The sequence below is a fragment of the Ammodytes marinus genome (assembly GCF_949987685.1).
Source record: "Ammodytes marinus genome assembly, chromosome: 8".
Taxonomy (NCBI): Eukaryota; Metazoa; Chordata; class Actinopteri; order Uranoscopiformes; family Ammodytidae; genus Ammodytes; species Ammodytes marinus.
This window is the reverse complement of record NC_137212.1, coordinates 13,511,271-13,520,621: the sequence shown is the minus strand read 5'-3', so window position 1 is coordinate 13,520,621 and position 9,351 is coordinate 13,511,271. Positions and strand designations below refer to the sequence as shown.

At 39.0% G+C, this 9,351-nt stretch overlaps 1 protein-coding gene across 1 annotated transcript; it reads left to right on the top strand.

Moving 5' to 3' along the window:
* Positions 1 to 1,625: 1,625 nt before the first annotated feature.
* LOC307254010 (intestinal-type alkaline phosphatase-like) lies at positions 1,626 to 8,427 on the top strand (the record flags this gene model as incomplete). Its single annotated transcript, XM_080032231.1, has 11 exons — positions 1,626 to 1,656; positions 2,125 to 2,241; positions 3,774 to 3,889; positions 4,085 to 4,259; positions 4,465 to 4,637; positions 5,885 to 6,010; positions 6,135 to 6,204; positions 6,697 to 6,835; positions 7,190 to 7,380; positions 7,475 to 7,585; positions 8,147 to 8,427. The coding sequence occupies 11 exons, from the start codon at positions 1,626 to 1,628 to the stop codon at positions 8,425 to 8,427; spliced, it is 1,530 nt and encodes a 509-aa protein (XP_079888357.1).
* Positions 8,428 to 9,351: the final 924 nt, after the last annotated feature.

The following is a 9,351-nucleotide window of genomic DNA, read 5'->3' as shown; positions in this document are numbered from 1 at the left end:
TCATACAAAAAGCAAACAGTTTATTCATCAACATAATAGATAAAGAAACAAATATTACATTTTAAAATGCTGTATAACATTGTCATAGAGTAACAACACTCCCAGGCAGTTATACCATTGAAATTGATCTTTTGCAGAAAGTAATTTCCATTGTGTGGTATCCTTTGCAACATAATCCGTGAGATCCTGTGTTGCATTTACTTCAATGAATTGGTGTTGTCGATGAATGTCGTCTTACTCTTATTTATACATAGCCAGTCAATTCTGTCTCTCAAAGGTCTCTCAAATGTCCTTTGCTGTTATACGTCCAAATGCTGATACTGACCATGACCAAACACTGTGTGACCTTCCAATGGTCTGTCTGAACCACAACGCCAGCCAGTGTAAGCATGCTGAGGATTTACAACCACACTGCTGAATAGCAGCACACAGTGAAGTCGGACTCACCTGTACACACAAAGACTCACATGTTATTAATTAATTCTGCCAAACAAATGGTTACCCCATCGGAAAAGTGTTTGAACAATGGCTGAATTATGGCCTGCTTACATTGGCGCTGGGGAGAGTTGTAAAACTGCAATAGAACATAATGCAAGGTCATACAAAACCCTGTAATCATTAATACCATTCTACGATAATTTATGGTGGATATTAGAGAATATTAACTAACGCTGCTCTTGGTTAAACTTATTCTGTATTCCAGGTGTGTTTGAACTAAACCTGACCTGAAACAAATACACACAGAAATATAACAATGGATTCATCAGAACACAGTTACTTCTCAATTTGTCATATTAAATTCAATGCACTGTCAAACAAATTCACTTCGAAGTGTGTATCACCCCCAGCCAGTTGCACTGTTATTGCCAATCGCCATTTTGTTGGCAAAGCTGCAGCTGTTTGAAATCTTCTCAAATTGTTCCTCCATTAGGGGCGCTCCGGTGGCAGAGTGTAGAGCGCGTACCATCTAGGCTCACTCCTTGACACAGAGGTTGTGGGTTCGAATCCGACCCGTCATCCCCCTCTCTCTCTCTTCACTTTCACTCTGCCACTGCCTATTTCAAATTGTCACATAAAGGTTAAAACACAACCAGGGAAAGAATAATTAATCTTTCCTCCATTAGAAAGTCCGCATTTGCTTCATCTTCGTCTTGAAAGTTATTCCTTTTTTAGTTTGCTGTCCATACTGTCATCCTTCCATGAAGGACACAACACAATTAACTACTTTCCTAAACGCTTGTCAAATACCACCTGATCCACACATTTCATATTGGATAACTGCGAGGGAATATGGAGAAATATTTTCAACATGAAATGTATTGACTTTGCTCATGACCTTTGTGTGTGTGTGTGAGAGAGAGTGTCTGTGTGTGTGTGTGTGTGTGTGTGTGTGTGTGTATGTGCACGTTTGTTGTATATAACTTCTGTCTCACGTTGAAAGGCTCCTCCATGTGCCCTTTGCTCCTTGGCTGCTGCTATAAAAGGACCTTGGTGTGCGGACAAGCTCTTACTTTATAATTAAAACGCACCATAATCTACTACCATGGCTGGCAAACATAGGCTCATTTTTACCGGATTATGGATTCTAATTTTAGCACAGTGGACTTTGGCTGTTCAAGGTAAGGATGTGTAACATATTACTGCCGTTCTACAAAAGTAAGATCTGCGGACACTAAGATTGCTTTCTTTTAGACGTCAAGTTGGACTTACACAACACAAATAAATGCCCCACAATCATATCAACTTTCAATTTTAGAATTAAGTTATATATAACAAAAACAAATTTGTTATTGGCAGGCTTTTATTCTTTTGCAGAAAAATTCTTGACCTGAAATATTCACTAGTTTATTAAACACAAATGTGTTACAACCATTTTTTATTTAAAACAGATTGTACTTTTTGTGCTTATTCTCTTGTGGGAGAATTGCCCGATCATTATGGCTCTGCTTCTTATTCTAAATGGCAGGAATGCGATACTTGTTGTTTATTCACCTGCTATTATAAATCACAGAAAATAAAATCATCACCTGGATGGTTTGTAGTGATTTACAAAGTAGACTTGAATTTACTCATCGACCTCTGGTTGTGGATGATGTTATTGTGTTGTGTTTTTCTTGTTAACAGAGGAAGAGCTCCATGCCAGCTATTGGAACAACCAAGGGAAGCAGGCTCTCCACACTGCCCTGAATATTCAGCCTAATGTCCACCAAGCCAAGAACCTCATCCTTTTCCTGGGAGACGGTGAGTCTGCGCAAATGAGTTTCCCCAAAGTTATAGTTCCTTTCAATTGTGGAGCATTTCACCCTTTCTTGTTTGGTCAGGTGACAGGAAGCCGTTGGAGCTTAAAAGTGTTTGTTTCATCATTATTGTGGTGCAGTTCACAGAGTGAGAACGTGATGGAGAATGCAATGCAAATCAAATGCACTATATGACCCTATAAAGCATGGGTTCATAGGTAGAAGGATATGAATGTTGTTGTAATCTGATCACCAGTAGTTGAAAGCTCAAGCTGAACAGAATGAAGTCAGTCTAAAGCAAAGTCCACACTGCACATGTAACTATATCATCATGTAACCTTCACTGATCTTAACAAAAACAAAGGTGAAACCACTGCAAAGACTTCAGATAAGTACATGATGCATTGCTTTAGTTTAAGAATCTGGCTACCTATTTAATTGGTTTCAACACCCCCCAATACTAAAATGGCTAAACTGGTAGGATGACTGGTTACCAAACTTCCAAAGCAGAAGTAAGTTCTGATTGAAAGATCTTGTTTACACTGTGGAAATGTGAGTTGAACAATAGCAAAGGCAAAAGAGAAAAAAAGGACAAATCACTATGCAATTCCTCTGTAAAGAAGCCCGACAAGATGTGCTACTATTTTCTGGTATGTCATTTTGCCATGACATTTCACACAGACAACAAACTCACCTCCTTCTGCCTAATCCACTTTACAATTTACACATGCACTTTATATTTATGGTTATATTTGCCTCCACCTCACACCAACGCACATGCATGCTGATAGTGGCACATTTACCATGTTAACAATGTTTGGGATGGCGGTCTTATCTTATGTCTCAAGTTATTTAATATTGGTGCACAGTCTTGAGCAGTGTGACAAACAAACATCCCAAGAAATGTGATATGTTTTGAATGTGCAGAAAGTTTTGAACAAGATAGTAGAATACTTGAAATCGATTCAGAATAGTTGAGAGCTTTACCGCTTTATATTCCATTACATTTGTGTCACCAGGTACCTGAATGTTGTCTTTTCCTTAACATAAATAAACACATTTGCACTATAAATTAATTCACGTGTATAAAAATTCACCAAAATGCAGGAAATTTGACGCTCTCCTTACTAATCATGTTGGATTAGATTTGACTTTTCATACATTATCAAGATTTACAGATTAACATGGTTTACATGTAGTTCCTCATAAATAGGTGAGGTGCAGAGAAAAAATACTGATATGATATGACACAAACTGAGTGCAAATTACCAAAGACAGGAAAAGCTCTGACAACGAGGATGCCTCGGATTCTGTCATGAAATATATATCAAGTTCGTAAGAGAACACTTCTGCATATTGCTGTATTCACTTTCAAATCCACCTGTTTTTGATTGTAAATAACTTGGATGTCTTTCAACGCCTGTTTAACTCTCCAACATCAGCTGAGCCTTATGAGACTTATGGAGCACAATGGCTGCCCTGTGCCTGCCGTACCGATGTTATCTAACAATCAGGTGTGTGTCCACCTGCTTCCAGGTATGGGGGTGCCGACAGTGACTGCTGCACGGATTCTCAAGGGCCAGATGGCAGGAAAATCTGGGGAGGAAACCAGTTTAGTTATGGATACCTTTCCTTACCTGGCGCTGTCTAAGGTCAGCCCAATCTGACACATACAGACACCACACAATGCATTTATGATGCTAAAAACTCTTGCTATATGATCTCATATATGATATGATCTCAAACTTTAAAGCAAAGACACACAGGTGCCATAGGCGTGAAGCTCTAGTGTTGTTGAGTCGATAAATGTTCATGCGAATGAGTGTGATGATATTTGGCCCCTTCAGACGTACAACGTGGACCAGCAGATGCCAGACAGTGCTGGAACTGCCACAGCATACTTATGTGGCGTAAAGGCCAACTATGGCACCATGGGTGTCAGTGCTGCCACTCCAAGGTACAACTGTAATGCTACCTTTGGGAACGAAGTCGAATCAGTTCTGCACCGTGCTAAGAAAGCAGGTAGGTTCTCTAGGCATGGAATTAGCATGTTTCCTAAAACAAGCGTTCATTTAAATGAATGGCATTTTCTATGGCTAATATATTGCTTCATACAAGGTTTTTAGTAGTAGATTTTTATGTAATGTCTGGAAAGTGTATATTTATGTCACTATGTATGGAATTAAAGAGATGTCCACATTGTGATAAACTGCTCTGTGTGTTTTAGGAAAATCCGTTGGAATTGTAACTACAACCAGAGTGCAGCATGCCTCTCCTGGTGCAAACTACGCTCACACTGCCGATCGAGGCTGGTATTCTGACTCTGACCTCAGCAAGGATGCGAAGGAAGATGGCTGCCGTGACATTGCTTACCAGCTGGTACACAACACAGAGATAAATGTAAGCCTTGATAAAAATGTGTATTTGTTACAGAACAATAGAGCACACATGGGCATATATAGTACATACTATTCCCAGATGGGTGAGGAAATGTCTTTTTTCCTTGACTTGATATCAATCTAATCCTTATGTAGGAGCCATAGTAAGTGGACGATCTGATCAAATTTAGCTGACAACATGGGATTTGATTATTAATTGGCCATATAATTTGCCTTAAAGGGGCTACGAAGAACTTTTAAATATCTTTAAAACAGTCCAATTTTTCCTCTGATAATCATAAATTACCTTTAACAGCAAACAAGACCATCAGTGCAAAGAAAGCAGTTCTTATATAGTTTTTATTAATGTTTTATTATTATTAATTTGGTCTGGTCGCACACACCCAGTCGCAGATTTCAGTGTAGCGCAGCAACGCGATTTTAGTAGCCCTCCAGAAAAAAAAGAAAATTCAATGAAGAACAATAAAAAGCTAAAAGGGAGAGTGATAGATGGGTTGGAGGAGGGCGTTGCCAAGCAACGTGTAAACAATTTAACAGGAGTGAACTAGTCCTGCAGTGTTTACTCCTAAGTGAATGAACGGTAGTAAAACAAAATTTACTTTGCTTCACCATCATCAGATGACCATTATTCATCTGAAATAGTCATTATTTACAAAAACATAAACACATAACGTCATCGTGATCCATACTGCCATCTCTCGTTCATTCGCTTTCTGTGAGGGCACGGAATATTTCAGCTCTGTGAGAGTGGTTAGTGACACTGCATCAAATCATTGCAATCAGGTGTGTGCCACTGGATGGCATTAGTTGATGCAGTGTCACTAACCACTCTCACGGAGCCAAACATATTCCGTGCCCTCACACTTTCAACACGGACATGCACTATATTGCGTCCTAATCATTTGACACTCGCACCGGCCTGCACACACTAGAAAACAGCTGTACGACAGCTGGCGTCGTAAAAATACTACCCCTTTTGTCCAAAGGGGCCGCCAGCCGCTAAAAGTCCCTCGTAGCCACTTTAATGAACAATGATTCAGTGGTAATAAATCACTCAAACTGTAGATGTTCTTTAAAGAAAAATGTCACACACAGGCAGGGTAAACTAAAGGGGAAGCAGGGGCAAAGTAGATTCCTGACGTCTTTGTTAAATGTATTGAGTATGAAATATATAGTATATGGTAACAATATACTATATATAGCTATATATATTTATATATATATATGTCCATATATGTCTCGATCCAGGTCATTCTTGGTGGAGGTCGTCAGTACATGTTTCCAAGAAGCGTGACAGACCCAGAGTATCCAAGTTTTAAAGGAAGCCGAGATGATGGACAAGATCTTGTTTCGGAGTGGATGAAGAATAAAAAGGTACATTGTAGATTTTACAAGTGTGTCATCTGGTCTGAGTTTTGGGTGTCAATTCATGTAGTTGGTTGCACGTTTACAACCCACCCCACCCCTTAATTTGTTTGTTTCTATATGTTGACAACAGAATGCCAAATATATCTGGAACAAAGCACAATTGGATGCTGTCGATCCTGCAAGTACAGACTTCCTGATGGGTAAGAAGAACTGTTGGATTTTACAGTTGGAGAACAGAAGGACTTCCAGTGGGAGGCAAAGTCACAAAACAAACACTTCATCCCTCTGGAAAAAGCATAGACATACAGTAGTACCACATTCTCACAGAAACAATGCAGTTTTCATTAGATGGAAAACACAACTTCCTATCTGATATATCATTAACTTGAATGCTGACTGTATGTGAGCCACTCACTCAGCTGGTAAATCCAGAGTCCAGACAATTTCAGTAATCAGTCAAAAACAGTGCAATTTGAGGCACTAATCAGATAATATCACTTAAGATGTGTTGCATAAATGTCCATTTGACCTGTCCCTCTGCAAAATAATATAAAAAACCTGTCTCAATTCACATTTAATCAAATCCAATCACTAACGTTGCCAGCTTAAAGTGCACAGGAAAATGATAAATAACCGCCATGTGTTACTTGATTCTTAAAACTTGGAGGCCTGTTGTTTTTCTCTGCATTTAGGTCTCTTTGAGCCCAAAGATTGCCACTTTGAGTTGGAGCGTGATCCGATCATGGACCCTTCCCTATCACAGATGACGGAAAAAGCAATAAAGATTCTCAGCAAGAACCCAAAGGGATTTTTCCTCTTTGTGGAAGATAAGTGCAATTGTTTTCTGTAGGTTTTACCCAGACACCAGCAAACAGCTGCACGCTCTACAATAAACTGTGCAATGTACCTATCGAAACATCCTAACATCCAACAATTGAATGTTACAAATGTGACCAAAGTATGATTTCATTTAATATCCGGTTATTATAACATCAGTGTTGTTGTGCCTCATTACTACAGTTGCATGATATTTAGTTTTGTCCAAATCATAGGATCTTAATACTCAACATTTTATCTTAAGTGAAATAGAGGTATAAATTAGAAGCAAATACACAATTATTGGATTATTTATAATATTGGATAGACTGATACTTATTTGTCCATTACTTCCCTTTGAACTTTAAGTGGGAGAATTGACCATGGTCACCATGCAGGGAGTGCCAAAAAGGCTCTTTACGAGGCTGTGGAGTTTGACCGGGCGATTGGGCGTGCAGCTGAGCTCACCAGTGAGCTGGACACCATGTCGGTGGTCACCGCTGATCACTCCCATGTCTTTGCCTTTGGAGGATATTCTGCCAGAGGAAACCCTGTTTTAGGTGAAATGCACACAATTTGCCAAATATACAACATACAGAAGTGAATATCATCTCATGTTCCAAGTATGAACAAACCTCTACTGTGATTTTACAGGGGTCGCTCGTGTATTAGCTGACGACGATAAGCACTTCACTACAACTGTGTATGGAAATGGACCCGGATACCGGAATGGAACTCGCCCAGATATGAATAAGACAGTTTCATGTAAGCATTCAGTACATTGTCTTTCTAGAGAAGACCAAGTAACATAGTAGCTCCATCTTGTGGTGTAACAGGATATTTACTGTACAGTAATACTGTATGTTGGTGGTTATTTCTTATTTCTTCGTAACATCAATTAACTCCAATGTTTTGTTGAAGCTGTAACACCTTCATCACTTGTATCCTCTAGATGAAATGAACCAATTACTGATTGTCTGCAGAGTATGCGGTTTTGTAAAGTTATTTGGAAAAAAAATTTGAGGCATGAAGGATATCACAGCATATCTCAAAAATGTTTTGTTCCTGCCACACAGAGCACTTAAAAACAATTCAATAGTTGTCTAATATATAGGCTACAGTAAATAGCATATAATAACACATACTTAAGTTGAAACCGTGTCAGACATTTAGTTGTTTGCCATTTAGTTTTACTGGATTTCATGATATTTGCTATTTTAACAGACCTTCTGTGTATGTACAAATTGCAGGTTTTTCAATTAGTTTACGTGGCAGAAACACCGTAGCTAATGTAGTCTAACGCTCCTCCCTCCCATTCTTCCACAGCGGGTGATGATTATCTTCAACAGGCGCCTGTCCCCCTTGAATCAGAGACCCACGGCATAGAGGACGTAGCCATCTTTGCCAAAGGTCCCATGTCACACCTTATCCATGGGGTGCAGGAGCAGAGCTACATTGCCCATGCCATGGCTTTCGCTGCTTGTCTGGAGCCCTATGAGAACTGCAAACTGCCCCCGACCCTGCCCAAAGACGCCGCTGGATCCATCCACCCCAGCCTGCTGCTCCTCATCCTGGGCCTCCTCTTCCTCTCCCTCGGCTCTGTCTGAGACGACAGCCCTTTTTTGGGAGAATTGTCTCCTGACCCTGGAATAAATGTGCACTACATTTTGGCTGAAAAAACAAATGATTCCTCACACTGTACTTTCAGTGTGTGAAATTCACAAGCTGTATAATCAAAGAAAATTAAGAGATCACTGCCATTTTGAGTAATTTCTCCTTGTTTGTGTTGACTTTTTTGTTATTATTGTATAGAGCCATGCCTTGGAACACTCCATTAAGATTATTTAATATTTATATTAAAATATGTATGTAATTGTTTTTGAAAAAAATTGAATAAATGAGTGATTTCCTAGTGATATAAGGCAACATTGCCTATAACACTCATTTCATGTTTTCAAAATGTCTTATGCTCCGCTATGGATACAACTGTACTTGAGTCAAGGGTGTAAATTAGTGTCTACTGGTAGTAGCCTATCTACCAGTTTACCTGAGGGGAAAACCTCTAAGACAAACAAATGGCTGCCATTTTCTGACACCTTTTCTGTAGCATAACTCACTCTCATTTCCATTTGTTCTTACACTCCAATCATCATCCCAATCATCCTACTTGAAAGAGTACCTTGCCATTGGTATCTCTATTCAGCCACAGTCAAAATGCATATTGTAAAAGGGTAGTAGCCTACTAGTCACATTAAAAACAATTGTTTTCCTTCCTCACAATTTTACTCACTGTGTAGCAGTGTTTACATGGTCTGTATGTTGTTATTGAAACAGCATTTTCTACAAAATGTGTAATGAAAACAAATGCCACAAAGTTTATTGTGGAATAATGCGTATTTAAAAAAAAAAATAATAATAAAAAAAATTACACAAATAGGCTACCATAACATAAAATAGCCTATTCAATTGCAGAATCCATGTTGTTACAAACATAGGAACTAGGTTTCTGAAATAGAGGATAAACTGTTTAG